Below are 16,999 nucleotides of genomic sequence, written 5' to 3'. Positions count from 1 at the left end.
TCGGTGTTATGATGATAAAGCATTGTTTTTTTCCTCGTTTTTAAATTATTTTTTTACAGTGTTCACTGAAGGGGTTAAATAGTGGGACAGTTTTATAGAGTGGGTCGTTACGGACATGGAGATGCCAAATATGTGAACTTTTATTGTTTTTTTTTTCATTTACATAAATAAATGGATTTATTTGAAAAAAAATTTCTTTATTTGGGGATTTTAAAAAAAATTTTTTTTACAGATCCTAATTTTTTATTTTTTTTACTTTATAACATTGTCCCAGGTTGGGACATCACTATATCATGTCAGATCGCTGATCTGACACTTTGCATAGCACAGTGTTAGATCAGAAATCTGACAGGCAGTGAAGGTAGATTGCCGGCGCCTGCTCACAGCAAGCCACCTCCCTGCAGGACCCGGAAGGACCCCGCAGCCCTCTTGGAGCTGGGAGTCTCCATTTAGACCACCGAAACAACGCAATCACATCGAGTTGTTCCGGTGTGAGAGCGTAGGGAGCCCCCTCCCTGAGCGATTGTTCTCTATGCCGCTGTCAGTGCTGACAGCGGAATCAGAGGGGTTTAATGCCCACGATCGGTGCTATCACCGATCATGGGCATTGTTGCGGGGTGTCAGCTGTCACATACAGCTGACTCCGGCACGCGATTGCCATGGCGCTCAGCATGAGGCCGCACAATCGTGCCACCAAACTAGTACTGCTGTTTGCGGGAACGCAGTTCCCGCAGAGCAGTACTAGTACGGCACATGTCGGGAAGGGGTTAACTGAGGGAAGTGAGGACTGCAGTTCTTTGGATGTTGTTGTGGGGTCTTTTGTGACCTCTTGGATGAGTCATCACTGCTCTGTTGGGGTAATTTTGGTCGGCCGGACACTCCTGTGAAGGTTAATCACTGTTCCATGTTTTTCTATTTAGTGGATAAGGGTTCTCACTGTGGTTCACTGGCGTACCAATGCTTTAGAAATGGGTTTACAACCTTTTCCAGTCTAATAGATCTCAATTTCTTTGTTTCTCATTTGTTCCTTAATTTCTTTGGATTGTGGCATGCTGTTTAGCTTTTGAGGAACTTTTAGTCTACTTAATTTTGTCAGACAGGTTCTATTCAAGTGATTTCTTGATGGAGAATAGGTGTGGCAGTAATCAGGCCTGGGTGTGGCTAGGGAATTTGTACTCAGCTTTCCAAAGATGTGATAAACCACAGTTAATTTATGTTTGGGAGGGAACAAACACTTTTTCACACTGGGCCCTGTAAGTTTGGATTTCTTTTTCCATTAATAAAGACCTTCTTTTAAAAACTGCATTTGTGTTAAATTGTGTTATCTTTGTCTAATATTTAAAGGGTCTTATGCCACTTTTTCAAACTCACAATAACACATACAAAAACAAAACCAAAATGGATTTCCTGGGAAATATGTTAAGGAACATCCTTTCCAGGGTAATGAATTATATATAAGGCAAAATAAATAACAAAAACAAAAATGCTCTTGGGCTACGTTCACACGTTCACAGCATTGTTGAGGCATTTTTGAACTTTAGCATTGCTTTCAACCAAGACAAATGCATTTACATAGAAATGTCATTTTAACATTTTACAACCTTAGCTGGCCATGTGGTGTGTGACACAGCATCAGACACATCCTCTTTCAGGCGGCCTTTACTATTCTTAAAGGGCCAGCAGTCGGCCCTCACTATTCTTAGAGACCCATCAGCCGGCTATGCTTTGTTGTTCCCATTAGTAAACAGGGGGTCTCCTATACTGTTATTGCGTATGCAGTGAGTGGCAGGGCTGCCCTAATATTTTGAGAACGTGAGGGTCATGGGAAAGGCAGCATAACATAGCAGTCTGGCACGTATGGCTGAGTTTAATAGTCAAGACTTCCATGTCCTCAACAAGAGGACAACCGGCCATCCTCTCCTCCTCCTCCTCCCTGTCCTCATACCATCCACGCTGAACTGACGGTATGACAGTTGTGCAGGTATTACCATATATAGTGCATGAAACTAGCTCCTTTTCTTCCTCCTCCTCCTCTTCCATATTGTCACCCAATCCACGTTGGGATAAGATGAGGCTGTGCTGTGTGTAATCACCCTGTATGGTTGCTTGCTCCATCTCATCGTGCTCTGCCTGCAATGCATTCTCTTTGATTGTGAGCAGAGAGCATTTCAGAACACAGAGAAGTGGAATGGTGACGCTAATTATGGAGTCATCACCACTCACCATCTTGGTGGAGTCCTCAAGTTTTGGAGGGTGGTACATATGTCTGACATCCATGTCCACTCCTGAGGTCTTATGTGTGGAGTCTGAACTGAATACCTATGGCCTTGTTGATGCTGGTAGCCAACAACTGCCCTCTTCTGCTCACAAACCCTTTCCAACATCTGCAGTGTAGAGTTCCAATGTGTGGGAACATCACACACCAGTCAGTGAGCCGGAAGTTGCAAACGCTGCTGAAGCACGGCAAGGGTGGTAGGAGCTGTAGCTGACTTTCTAAAATGGGCACACAGGCGGCGTACTTTGACAAGCAGAATCAGCAGTTCCAGGTAGGTTTTGAGAAACTGCTGAACCAAGAGGTTAAGCACATGGGCCAGGCATAGTACGTGTGTGAGCTTGTCTCGCCTCAGAGCCTCCACCAGTTTCTGGCCATTATCACACAAGACAATGCCTGGCTGTAGGTTCAGCGGTGTCAGCCACAGATCTGCCTGCTCTTTCAGAGCTGTCCACAACTCTTCAGCATTGTGCGGTTTGTCACCTAAGCATATTAGCTTCAGCACAGCCTGTTGCCACTTGGCTGAGGCAGTGCTGCAGTGCTTCCAGCTTGTGACTGATGTGTTTTTTTTGGAGATGGAGGCTGAAGAGGAGAAGGAGGTGTAGGAGCTGTAGACTGTGGGGGCAACCCTGATTGACCTGGGGCCCACAATCCTCGGTGTCCGGAGGATGTGTTCCATCCCAAGGTCCGACTGGGTCCCAGCTTCCACTGTATTAACTCTGTGTGCTGTCAGTGAGATGTACCATCCCTGCCCACAAGCACTTGTCCACGTGTCCATTGTTAGGTGGACTTTCCCAGTAACTGCATTGTTTAGGGCATGGCTAATGTTGGGGGACACATGCTTGTGTAATGCCGGGACGGCACACTGGGAGAAATAGTTGCGGCTGGGAACCGAGTACCGAGGGATGGCCACCGCCATCAGGTTATGGAAAGTTTCCGTCTCCACGAGCCTAAAAGGCAACAGTTTGAGCACAAGCAGTCATGAAATGTGTGAATTTAGTAGTATGGCCTGTGGGGCATTGGCTGCGTATTTGTGCTTGCGTTTCAAGGACTGGGGTATGGACAACTGAACGCTCCGCTGGGACAAGGACATGGACATGCTTGCTGATGGTGCTAGTTGAGTGTGTGCAATGACAGGTTCAGGGCAGGAGGCATCTTTGCATGCACCATGGACAGGGGATTGGCTTGCACGCACAACAGTGGAAGAAGCAGTGGTGTCACCTGCAGACACTGTTCCTGGACCCTGGGGTTCGGCCCACAAAGTAGGGTGCTTTGCTGCCATGTGCTGATCATGCTGGTGGCAGTCAGGCTAGTAGTTTTGCTACCCCTGCTGATGCTGGCCTGGCAGGTGGTGCAAATGGCCTTTTTGTGGTTATTGGCAGAGTCTTTAAAAAACAACCAGACTCGGGAAGACCTAACAGTTGGATTGGTAACTTCCGTCGTGCTGGCGTTACGGGGAATGGTTGTCTCCCTTCTGTCTGTGGCCACCACACTTCTGCCTGTTGGGGTACTACGCCTCCCTCTCCCTGTGTGCTGCTGTCCTCGCTCTGCATGTCCTCCTGCCAGTTTGGGTCAGTTATTATATCATCCACCACTTCGTCTTCCACGTCCGCACCCTGGTCCTCCTCCTTACTTTCTGGCAATTGTGTCTCAACATCATCCACCTCTTATGACACTTTCCCACCGTCACCTTCATGTGACCGTGGCTGCTCAAATATTTGGGCATCACAACATGCGATCTCCTCTTGCCCCGCTTCAAGTGGACCGAATCTATAAATGGAAAAGTGAACAGCTCTTTGAAGTGTTCAAGTGTAGGATCGGTTTTCTCCGGGCACTCGACATGGTGGGAGGAAGGAGGATCAGGGTGAGGAATATGCAGTCCAGACTCACGGCTACTGTGACTTGACTATGTGGAAGACAGGGTGGTGGTGGCAAAATGATTGGAAGCATTATCCGCTATCTAACCAACAACCTCTGGACACTGCTCTGGGTTCTATAGTGGTGTGCTGCGGTCCCCTAGTAATTGGTACAGGAAGGTCGGTGCGAGAAGATGTCGGTGTTTGTTGTGGCACACTTTCATCTTGCCCACGGTCTCTGCATGCACCATCACCATCACATCCAGTTCCCCGTCCCTTGCCACGCGCCTTGCCAATTTTAAATGGAGGACAATATTTTGGCTGAATTTGGAGCACAGTTATATGTGATCCATGTGACGGACAAACCACAGTTTTTAATTGCTGGCCTGTAGGGAACTATTTTTACCAGCAAACTGGTGTCAATAAATTTGATAACACACTGCAACAAAATTTAAAGGGAGGCCAAAAATGGCCGAATATTGAGCGCACTTTTTAGCTCTGATCAGTGTGAGGGACAAACCACTGTTTGAAATAGCTCGCCTGAAAAAAAATTATTCCTGGCCCCTGATACCTGGGGCTATGTCTACAAATATCTGAAATAGCAGCAGAACTGCAATGGACCCTCTTGCTATATGCTCTGCTGTCTGGCACATACACTGCCTGCCTGCCTAGCACTGATATCTATTACTCCTGAGAAGGACTGTTAGTTGAGATGGATATGTGTATTATATATAGTATACCCACACTAAGTAAGAACCAAGCAAGCTAATCTCTCCCTAGGTCAGCAGCAACTCTCCCTACACTGCCTGATTCTGGAGCAGACTGTGAGGAGCATGTCGGCGCAAGGTCTGATTTAGACCTGATGACGCTGTACGTCCAGCCAATCACTGTAATGCCACAACCAACATGGCTGCAACATTACAGTGTGTTGCAGCCAATCCCTGCATGTTTATTGGCTCTCTAAAGAGCTCCAAACATGCAGGGCGGGGACCCGAGCTCCCGCCGAGCAACCCCGTAAATACTCTGCGAGCTCAGAGCATCTTGAGTAGTGAGATGCTAGTCAAAATTGGCACATCAATGCAAGTGGACATACATATTAACACCATTTAAAATGAGAAAAAGGGAATGTGTAAGATTCAAAAAACAGATGCAATATAAAAACATTTTACATTTACAACAAAATACCATTCATATATACTGGAAGACCTGTTCATCAAACCACCACATTGGTTGTAAATATAAGATGGAAAGATATACACACATACAGTAGAATATAAGATTGAATAATGAATATTAGAGTGATCCATAGAGTAAAAAGATATACAAATGTATATATAAAATCAAAAGAAAGTATACAAAGTGCATTCAAATAATACTCCAAGGTGTGACAGTATGGGAGTCTCACAAGGGGAGAACTAAGCCAGGGCAAGCAAATGAGCAGACCAAGGTGCAAAATCAAATAACATCCACACATAACCATAATATGTTAACCCCTTTACTTTACCCCCCCCCCCCCCCCAAGGCTGTTTTCACCTTCATGACCAGGCAAAATTTTACAATTCTGGTCAGTATCATTTTATGTAGTAAAAACTCTTGAACGCTACAAAGGATCCCAATGAGTCTGAAACTGTTTTTTGCGACTTATTAGAAAATAACATGATAGAAGTAAAATTTGTTCCTTATGACTTGCGTATATTTGTGAAAACAAAATGGAAATTTGGCGAAAATTTTGCAATTAAATTTTATGCCCATAAATCAGAGTTATGTCACACAAAATTGTTTATAAACAACATTTCCCACATGTCTACTTTACAACAGCATCATTTTTGAAGCATAATTTTTTTGTTAACAAATTAGAAGGATTAAAAGTTGATCAGCGATATCTCATTTTTACAACAATTTACAAAACCATTTTTTAGGGACCACCTCACAATTGAAGTGACTTTGAGGGGCCTATATGACAGAAAGTACCCAAAAGTGACATCATTCTAAAAACTACACCACTCAAGGTGCTCAAAACCACATTCAAGAAGTTTATTAACCCTTCGAGTGCTTCACAGGAATTAATGGAAAAATTGAATATTTAACTTTTTTTCACAAAAATTTTACTTTAGACCAAAATTTCTTTATTTTCACAAGGAGCAGCAGTGCTTACCTGCACAGGTCTCAGAACTAATGCACTCTCAGGATGCAACAAACCCATGCAGTAAAGATGGCGGCAACATAGGTGCAAAATACTGATGAGACAACCACTCACAACCTACCAACTCAAGGAGAGGGTGATTGCTTAGTATTATATTGCACAAAAGTGGCTTGTATAGGGTGCTGGTCACGCACAGGTAATGCACAGTATCTGACTTACAGCCTATTAGTGACGCCCATACTACGGCAGCACGGTGGCTCAGTGGTTCGAATCCCACCAAGGACAACATCTGCAAGGAGTTTGTATGTTCTCCCCGTGTTTGCGTGGGTTTCCTCCCACACTCCAAAGACATACTGATAGGGAATTTAGATTGTGAGCCCCATTGGGGACAGTGAAAATGTGTGAAAACTGTAAAGCGCTGCGGAATATGTTAGCGCTATATAAAAATAAAGATTATTATTTGACCAGGCAGGCTGCCCAGCACTATGTAAATGCATCCCGTGAGAACAAACACCCTAGTTTACAAGGCTAAAAATAATGGGCCTGGCTGCACTCTGAAAATGAAGTGCAATATATAAATATATATATTATGAGGTATTGGTCAATATTTTGGTGAAGATATGGAAGCTCGCAACTCGCATCAAAGGTCCTCACACTTGTGAGTCCTAACAATAAGCTTGTAGTAAAGATGGCGGCAACACATCATCAGTATTTTGCACTTGTGTTGCCACCATTTTTACTATATGGGTTTGCTGCATTCTCAGAGTGCATTAGTTCTGAGACCTGGGCAGGTAAGCACTACTGCCCCTGATGTGCCTAAACAGTGGAAACCTCCCACAAGTGACACTGTTTTGGAAACCAGACCCCTCAGGGAACTTATGTATATGTTTGGTGAGCACCTTGAACCCCAGTGCTTCACAGAAGTTTATAATGATGAGCTGTCAAAGTAAAAAAATCTAATTTTTCCCACAAAAATGCTTTTTAGCTCCAAATTTTGCATTTTCACAAGGATACCAGGAGACATTGCACTGTACAACTGGTTGTTGTGCAATTACTCCTGAGCACGTTGATTTCCAATGTGTGGAGGAAAATTACTGTTGGGCGCACTGTAGGGCTTGGAAGGGACTTTTTCAATGCAAAGCTTGCTGGAATAATTAGCAGACTCTATGTTGCATTTTGAGAACCCCACGGCAGGCCACGGAAGGAGTGATGTTTTGGAACGTACACTTTCATGGAATGGTCTGCCGGTGTCATGTCAAATTTGGAGAGCCCCTGTGTTAGGTACGGCGGAACGCACTAAATAAAAGTAAATAATAAAGTGCTTCACCGCTCGGGGTCCACCGTGCAGTAGGTGTTACACCGCTGCTAGGTAATGGCAGACGCACAATATGGCAGTATATCGCGCACGGGTTGAACGTCACCCAAGTGCGGTAAGCAATCTCTGTTTGCTCACAGAGATATCAGCAGAGATAAACACAAAAGGCTGAGCCTGTTAGTGTCACAGGACTCAGGTAAATGAACACACTGTATATGGTCAGAGGAGCAGGACCCAAGACAGAGGAGCTGCGTCCGTCTAGACCTACCATGCGTGCGGCGTCACTACTGTGGATGCCAAAGAGGGCTGCAACTGCAGCGCAGCGTAGAACACTGCCGCTAGTCGACAAAGCAAGGAAGCAGGCGCAATGTCGGACGCTAGCACTGTGGATGATGCTGTAGTGGCTTGAGGCCTGCCACGCGCTGGTGCTGACTCTAATCTAAGTCCCTGTACACATTCGCAATATCAGAGGAAGGGGATCTTAATGAGTCATTCTCAGGTTCATACATCCATCATCATTCACACAGTAGCAACTAGAGACTATACTAGCTCATGGCCGAACGGTCATGCGCGCTTTTTATAGCTGGGACCTTCCAGAAGCTTCCAGATCTCCGAGATGGACCAATGAGATCTGGAGCAGGACCTGGGCACATGACTCGCGATCTCCAATGGGAGATCGTCTCGTGAGCATGCCCAGTAGGTGAACAGAGGGAATTAGTCTCTGGAGCGATCTACTGCAAAGCAATCTCCTCTGCGGTAGATAGACAGCAGGAGACCGCAGAATGTGAGGCTCTGGATTCCTGCAGAGCAGATGCAGAAACCTGACGCCTAACACCCTGTTGTGTCTAAAACGTGAAAGACCCCCACAAGTAACCACATTTTGGAAACTAGACCCCTCGAGGAATGTTTACATCAATAAATGTCTTATTGTGGCAAGTCACCACTAGACAAGAAGAGATTCCAACATTGTTAAGATAAAAAAATATAAATGTTTATTAATAATTGGTTAAAAAAGATGTGATAGGATACTATAAAATAGACAGGGCTGAAGCCTCAAAAAAGAAGGGAAAAACACAGCCAAAAAGGCACAGAAACAATAATATCAATTAAATTTGTACGTATGTATCAATATAAAGACACAGGATGGCCATCACTATATTAAATCTATTAATGCTGTCAATTAACAAAGTATTATTGGTATACTCCCTATGAAACTTCGTAGATAACATAGAGCTGTGTTACCCTCCCACCAGACGGACGCCATTTCGCTCACTTCTTCCTGGGCCATGTGCACTGCAGGGTGCCAGTGGATTTAAATAGGGAATGAGAAATCTTGATAGGCAATCTTCGCTTGTGTAGTAGCGCATGCGTCTGTGACGCTGCCCCTTGTGACCAAAAGGAATACCGGAAAGCTCTCCATGGAACGCAGTGGAACGCACTGCTGTCACATGTTGAAGCACTTCTGGAAGTCAAAGAGGAGATCAGACCGGTGCATGCGCAGACAGCAGAAGATCAGTCCGACACTATAAAAAGACCTTTCCAAAATTGTGGGTAAAAAACTTTGTTTCAAACATGTGATGCTTGTTCAAACTCACCTGTGGCAAATAACAGGAGTGGGCAATATGAAGACCACACCGTTTTCCTCAATTCCATACACTTTTATGGACTGTCAATGTGCATGATCGATGATCGTTCAATGCCCTTGTTTCTGAGACCCGGGAAGATGTGACCTATATGTAGACACCATAGACATCTCCACCCCAGAGGAGGCGGCTTACCATTCAGGTGCAGTATGGAGGAGTTGCATTGAACGGTCAGCAATCACGATTAGACAACTTTATTCTTCGGATCAGTGTGATTACAGCAATACTAGATTTATATTGGGTTTTAATGTTTGGCTGCTGTCACACAATAAGGCCTACAAAACATACATGAGTTCAAAAACGCCCAGGTTCAAAAGAATCACAAAGAATAAAGCACACAAAAAACAGTTTTTTGTGCAAAAATCAGTTAAATATCTTTATTAATATAAATATAAAAACACGTATAAATACAAAATACATCAGTACATAAGGTGGAAGACTAGACAGCAACCACCTGAAAAATTGTAGTCATAGCAGCTAACGCCATATAGGCAAAATGGCCGAGAGGCAAAAAACTAATTAAGATAATACTGGAATGTCAGTATATCCTGAGAGGCCTATAAGTAAAAAAGTCCTTATTCATACAACATAGTATATAAGAGTCCCATTCAGTAAACTAAAGGACTAAGGCCCTAAAGTAATAGGCCAAAGACCTCACTAGTCACTCCATCTGTTTATCATGCCAAGCGGTCAAAGCATACAAGGACTAAAGTTTCTTACCCATATGGGAATTTCAGGTGGCGCCGGCTCGGCCCCGACGCATTTCGCTCGAAAGGGCTTCCTCGGGGGGGCTGTGTGGCTTGTGTTATGGACTGGGACCCCTTTTATAGCGGCACTAATAATCCTGACGCGCGCGGCCATCTTGCGCATGCGCGGTGGACACAAATCCTCTGCCGCGTCATTTCCGGCCATCCCGGAAGTCGGCGCACGTCATGGCATCCACATCGTCATGGAAACCCGACGAGCGCTGAAGCCGTCCGGATGCCTTTCATGACGCAGCGGGCATGTGCCCAGCGCACGCGCCAGCCACAGAAGTCACTACCAATAGAGCAAATGGAAGGGCACAAGGGGAAAAGACAAGTGTACACATAAATCCCCATGACGCGCGCCGACTTCCGGGATGGCCGGAAATGACGCGGCGGGGGACTCTTCCAATTTTTGGGAGGCAGAATGAACAAAACCCAGTAATTCAGGAATTGTATTTTTGGGGATTTTTTATGCCATTCTGCGTGTTGTAAAATTGATAAGGCAGCTTTTTTTCTTCGAGTCAGTACGATTACAGTGATACCACATTTGTATAGTTTGTATTTGGCACTTTTACGCAATAACAACTATTTTATTGAAAAAAATTATTATTTTTGCATCACCTGTATTCTTTTTCATTTTTCGGTTGCTGGAGCTGCATGGTGGCTTGTTTTTTTGCGAGACAAGATAACGATTTCAGCTATACCATTTTTATTTACATTCATCTTTTTGTTTGCATTCTATTCAATTTTTTGTTCAGTGGTATGATAATAAAGCATAATGTTTTTACTTTTTTTTTTACAGTGTTCACTGAATGGGTTAACTAGTGGCATTGCACATGATCTAACTCTTTTGCTAGTGCCTGGTGACTCCAATGTTGTCGTGACGACATCAGGTCACCATGGCAACAATCAGGCCCTCGCGATAACGTTGCAACCTGACTGCTAAATGCTGCGATCACAATACTGCGCTTCCAGCAGGACCTTCATAGGAGATCAGTAAAATAAGAAATAAACCATAAAAACTATATTAATTTGTAACTAATATATTAATATTATTAACTTGCACAAAGTAGTTAAAATGTTATTTCTACAACACAGTGAACACCATAAGATCCGAAGTTAGAGCAACAATGGAGAATTTTTCTTGTTCTCTATTCCTCATCAAAATAGTTTTTTTTCTGTTTTTCAATGCATTATTTGGTAAATTAAATGGTGACAGTCAAAATTCTAGCCCACACTACAAAAATAGATCTACACTCTGCTTACTATATCAAGGAAAAAAAATAAGAAAAAAGTTATGGCTCTTGAAAAATGGGTATGCAAAAGAGGAAAAATGTAAAATGTCCTGGTTAAAATTGTAGACAAATAATAGTCTATAGGTGTTGTAATCCTTCCCCTTCATCTACTGTACATCGTAGTAACAGCGAAAGCTACACAGTTGGGAATACAGCTCACAACTGCGTTCTTAGAACTCCACATCAGCATTAGTTTTTTTTGTTTTTTTGTAAGTAGTTGTCCACTACTGGAAAACCCTTGCTTAAATAAATTCTTGGCCCTGTAGAATATAAAGACAATGTCTACTCATCTCCGACAGTGGCGTCATTCCAGCAATGTCACCCCTTCTTTCTTACGTGATATTGCAGTTCATTATTCCATTACAATGGACATCCCCTCTAACACAATTGTTAAGACTGAAGTCAGAGAGAGGCCGCCGATTGGGTGCAACAGACACGTGACACAATCTCACGTCACCCGTTGTGAAATGTACAGTAGTTCCAACATCTCTGGGATGACGCCACTACAGGAGGTGAGTATATATTATTATTTTTTCTCTATTGATTAATCAAGGGTTCTCCAATAATGAACAACCACTTTAAGCATTTCCTCTGTCCGATTAACGTCAAAAGTAGCATTTTTTTTTTTTACTTGATAATGAAAAAACGTCTCATATAGCTCTTCTCATTCCATACAGGACGTATTGGGTCACCATTTCTAGTAAATGACTGTGCTGCCAAGTTTGCACTTGAAGGTTTCTTCAGTTCTCTCCGTAGAGAATTTATAATCAGCAAGAATAATGTATCTGTGACTGTGGCTGTTCTGGGATTTATTGATACAGGTGAGGTTGAAGGCATTTTTTCAATAGGCACTAAGATATTATTTTTATAAATTAGTTGTGAATGATGTCTGTTTTGACATATCCCTGAAATGTAGGATTAACACTCTTTTACCAGAACACCCGGTAGAGAAAAAAATAGGAAAATTTCAGGAAAGCCAAGGCAACAAAATAACAGGCTCTTGATAAAAAAAACCCTACTTTATTCCATGTCAATTAAAAAGTGTCGCAGAAAACTCTGTATGAATTTTCAGTTATGGCTGGCATGTATTCTTCCTGTGATGGTTTTTAATTGACATGGAATAAAGAAGAAGTTTTTTTTAATCCAGAACCTGTTATTTTGGTTCCTCGGCTTTTTTGAAATTGTCTTATTGTTTTTGGACCAAGTGGGACGCCCTGCTGAGTTTAGCACATATTAGTCAAAGGTGCAGATTAATTCATTTCTGGGAAGAAAATAGGAGTAGAAGCTAAACCTATGGCCACTAGCAAGTGACAACTAATTACAAAAAGATGAATATGCAATAAAAGTATATGCATACGTGTACGCCGTGGAAGCACGTAGCGATCTACACTCTGAAGCAGATTCCCCAAATCAATGATGTATGACATGATAGCGGTTCAGATATTGTATGTAATAAATGGTGAAGAATATGTTGCTTGTTTTCCATGTTTGATGGTTGTAAGTGGAAGAATCCCATCCATGGTGTCTGCATGTCTTAATAAGGCCGGTTTCACATTTGCGCTTTATAGCGCTGCGACGGACTGCGCACGGCCGCCGCTAAGCCCCGCCCCCTGCCGGCTCCCTGCCCGCCCCATCCGGTCATCGCCGCCTACTAGCGCACATGGACGCTTGCTATCTTTAGCATAGGGTGCACAGATCGTGCGCTGGCCGTGCGCTAGCAGGATTTTGCCGTGCGCTGCGCACTTTTGAAGGTGCGCCCGTGTGCGCCGAATGCAGCATGTTGCATTTCAGCGCGCACGGCGCACCTTCAAAAGTGCATAGCGCACAGCAAAATCCTGCTAGCACACGGCCAGTGCACGATCTGTGCACCCTATGCTAAAGATAGGGTGCGCAGATCGCAAGCGTCCATGTGCGCTAGTAGGCGGCGATGACCGGATGGGGCGGGCAGGGAGCCGGCAGGGGGCGGGGCTTAGCGGCGGCCGTGCGCAGGCCGCCGCTGCGCCATAAAGCGCAAATGTGAAACCGGCCTAAGACATATGTTTATAAGCTTTCTTGTAGGGACTAAATCTACATAGTAATAAATAGTGAGGTTCTAGGTGAGCATTTCATGATTTCAGGTATATTGCTATCACAAGGGAAGACTATGTGACATCTGTTTTGTGTTTTACAGAAAGCGCTGTACAGATAGCAGGTGACAAAATTACCCTGTCACCATCACCCAAAGAGGAATGTGCCGTCGAGGTAGTTAAAGCAGCCATCTTGCGTCAGCCAGAAGTTTTTTATCCTTTCTGGGACACTAAGCCGATTTGGTTGTTGCATAATTTTGCTCCACATCTCATTGAAAATCTACTAGATAAAATGTATGTGCTAGAAAATATTTAATAAACTGCAAAAAAAAAGACTCCAATGTCTATATCTCATTATTTTTAGCCCTTTTTTGTTAGTAAGTAGGGTTGGTGAGACCAGCGAATGATGACATGGTCTTTGTGATCTGTTGTGTTATCCTGCTGGTAATAGACATTAGTAGACTGTGAACAAAAAGTGATACACGTGATCAGCAATAATACTCAGGTTATTTTTGATATGCAGTCATGCTCCATTGGCAGTAAAGGTTTTGTCCAACGAACAAAGTACATTTTAATCAATATATATTGGAATAATAATAAGGTCCATGATTGGATGTGTTAAATACAAACGCTCCTGCGCTGTATATATAAAAAAAACGGCATGGGGACACCCCATTTTTGACAACCAACCTGACTAAAGCACACAGCTGGGGGCTTCTATTCTCAGGCTGGTAATGGGTCATTGATTTTGCCCCCCACAGCCTAAAAACAGCAGCCCCCAGTTGCCCAGAAAAGGCACATCTATTAGATGCGCCTATCCTGGAGCTTTGCCTGGTTCTTCCCACTGCCCTGTAGTGAGGGCAAGTTGGGTTTATAAGGGGTTAAACACACCCACAATAAGAATAAAGTCTTTTAATGAAAGAATACACTACACACATTTTTTCCATCTTTATTAAACTGCTATTCTAATATCAAAGCCCTCGTTCTCCTGCAAAAAAATTCAATAATAAACCAACAATATAGCATACCTGTCTGGCGTACAGTCAAGTCCCACGGGGTAAATCCATCTCAGGGGGTTAATCAGTTTACAACCAGGAGTGGTGCTAAAGCGACTGCTCCTGGCTGTAAACTACTGGGGAATGAAGGAGAAGCAGTGGGCACAGACTCAGTGAGTAGCGGTGACGTCACTCAGTCTGTGCTCGCTGCCGGCATGAATTCCTGTGATCTCAGCAACATGGGAAAATGACAACGCTGAGGTCATGCCAGCAGCGAACACAGACTGACTGACGTTACCACTACTCACTGAGTCTGTGCTCGCTGCCAGCCTGACCTGAGGTGAACTCTTCACCATGGGAAAATGACAGTGAAGAGGGTACCTCAGGTAGTCAGTCAGTCATGTAGTCAGTCAGGCAGTCTGTCCGATTTTACCATCCGTCCGTGTGATTTTACCATCCGTCCGTGTGATTTTACTATCCCCCTCCCTGTCAGTGTGATTTTACCATCCCCCTCCCTGTCAGTGTGATTTGCACTTGAATTGCTGACTTTTCAAAGGAGTTTACCTGATGAAGGTGGATTCACCGCCAAAAAGCTTTGTGAGGATATGACCAAGTAATGAAGTTTCTTTTCCATCCAAAACAAGTGTCTGTCTTGGTCTGAGCACCCTAATCAGCCGTACTTCTCTTTCCTTGCATTTTACACCCTTCTGGGTGAGCGGCTTGGTGCAGCACGGACCTAGCAGACTTCCAACCATCCTGCAAGACCTGAAAGACGGAGGACCTGTGGTGACATCAGCATCATGTGACGCCCCTTGTGACCGGCTACCCTCTGAACTTGGAAGCCAGGACGACGAATGGTGCACGATAAGCACAGCAGGCTCTGCAAACGTGGCTATGCCGGCAGCATATCCACGGTAGGTTAGTGTACTTTGTTCCTAACCTCCTCTAGTTGACCACCGGGTATCACACCAGGAGTGCCCCCTCCTCTCTCCTATTTTGTTTCTATAATATATATAGTGGGCGCTGGGCCTAAGACAGGTATATGTGAAATAAGTGTGAAGAATAAAAAATAAAGAAATAAAATATATTAACCCCTTCGCACTCAAGCCTGTTGTTGCCTTCGTGACCGGGCCAATTTTTTCAATTCTGACCAGTGTCACTTTATGAGGTCATAACTCTAGAACGCTTCAACGGATCCTACTGATTCTGACAATGTTTTCTCATGACATATTGTACTTCATGATGGTGGTAAAAAATTTTAGATATGATCTGCGCTTATTTGTTAAAAAAATCGAAAATTTAGAAAATTTTGCAATTTTTAAACTTTTAATTTTTATGCCCTTAAATCAGAGAGTGATATCACACAAAATAGTTAATAAATAACATTTCCCACATGTCTACTTTACATCTGCACAATTTTGGAAACATAATTTTTTTTTTTAGGAAGTTATAAGGGTTAAAAGTTGACCAGCGATTTCTCATTTTTACAACAAAATTTGCAACACCATTTTTTTTAGGGACCACCTCACATTTGAAGTGAGTTTGGGGGGTCAATATGACAGAAAATACCCAAAAGTGACACCATTCTAAAAACTGCACCTCTCAATGTACTCAAAACCACATTCAAGAAGTTTTTAACCCTTCAGGTGCCTCACATGAATGAATGGAATATGGAAGGAAAAAATAAACATTTAACTTTTTTTCACAAACATTTTACTTCAAAACCATTTTTTTTATTTTCACAAGTGTAAAAAGATAAAATGAACCACAAAATTTTTTGTGCAATTTCTCCCGAATACGCCAATAACCCGTATGTGGGGCTAAACCACTGTTTGAGCACACGGCAGAGCTCAGAACGGAAGGAGTGCCGTTTGACTTTTTCAATGCAGAATTGGCTGGAATTGAGATCGGATGCCATGTCGCATTTGGAGAGCCCCTGATGTACCTAAACAGTGGAAACCCCCCACAAGTGACCCCATTTTGGAAATTAGACCCCCCCAAGGGACTTATCTAGATGTGTGGTGAGAACTTTGAACCCCCAAGTGTTTCCCTAAAGTTTATAATGTAGAGCCGTGAAAATAAAAAAAATCATTTTTTTTCCACAAAAATGATCTTTTAGCCTCCAATTTTTATTTTCCTAAGGGTAACAGGAGAAATTGGACCCCAAAAGTTGTTGTCCAATTTGTCCTGAGTACGTTGGTACCCTATATGTGGGAGAAAACTACTGTTTGGGCACACGGTGGGGCTCGGAAGGGAAGTAGTGACGTTCTGAAATGCAGACTTTGATGGAATGGTCTGCGGGTGTCATGTCGCGTTTGCAGAGCCCCTGATGTACCTAAACAGTGGAAACCCCCCACAAGTGACCCCATTTTGGAAACTAGACCCCCCAAGGAACTTATCTAGATGTGTGGTGAGCACTTTGAACCCCCAAGTGTTTCAGTAAAGTTTATAATGTAGAGGCGTGAAAATAAAAAAATCATTTTTTTTCCACAAAAATGATCTTTTAGCCTCCAATTGCAGACTTTGATTGAATGGTCTGCGGGCGTCATATTGCATTTACAGAGCCCCTGATGTACCTAAACTGTGGAAACCCCCAATTCTAATTCCAACCCTAACCCCAACACACCCCTAACCCTAATCTCAGCCCTAGCCATAACCCTAACCACAA

The 16,999-nt window shown here is 43.5% G+C and overlaps 1 protein-coding gene across 1 annotated transcript in view; it reads left to right on the top strand.

The window, feature by feature from the left end:
* LOC141096233 (hydroxysteroid 11-beta-dehydrogenase 1-like protein A) overlaps positions 1 to 13,671 on the top strand; it is a 47,543-nt gene extending 33,872 nt beyond the window's left edge. Inside the window, exons 5-6 of the mRNA XM_073582735.1 lie at positions 11,948 to 12,091; positions 13,441 to 13,671. Of these exons, the coding sequence (XP_073438836.1) occupies positions 11,948 to 12,091; positions 13,441 to 13,652 (356 nt within the window). The 3' untranslated portion in view covers positions 13,653 to 13,671. The remainder of the gene's footprint in view (positions 1 to 11,947; positions 12,092 to 13,440) is intronic.
* Positions 13,672 to 16,999: the final 3,328 nt, after the last annotated feature.

The sequence above is a fragment of the Dendrobates tinctorius genome, unplaced genomic scaffold, assembly GCF_039654945.1.
Source record: "Dendrobates tinctorius isolate UK_male_01 unplaced genomic scaffold, ASM3965494v1 ptg000073l, whole genome shotgun sequence".
Lineage (NCBI taxonomy): Eukaryota > Metazoa > Chordata > Amphibia > Anura > Dendrobatidae > Dendrobates > Dendrobates tinctorius.
This window is presented reverse-complemented; position numbering and strand designations above follow the sequence as displayed.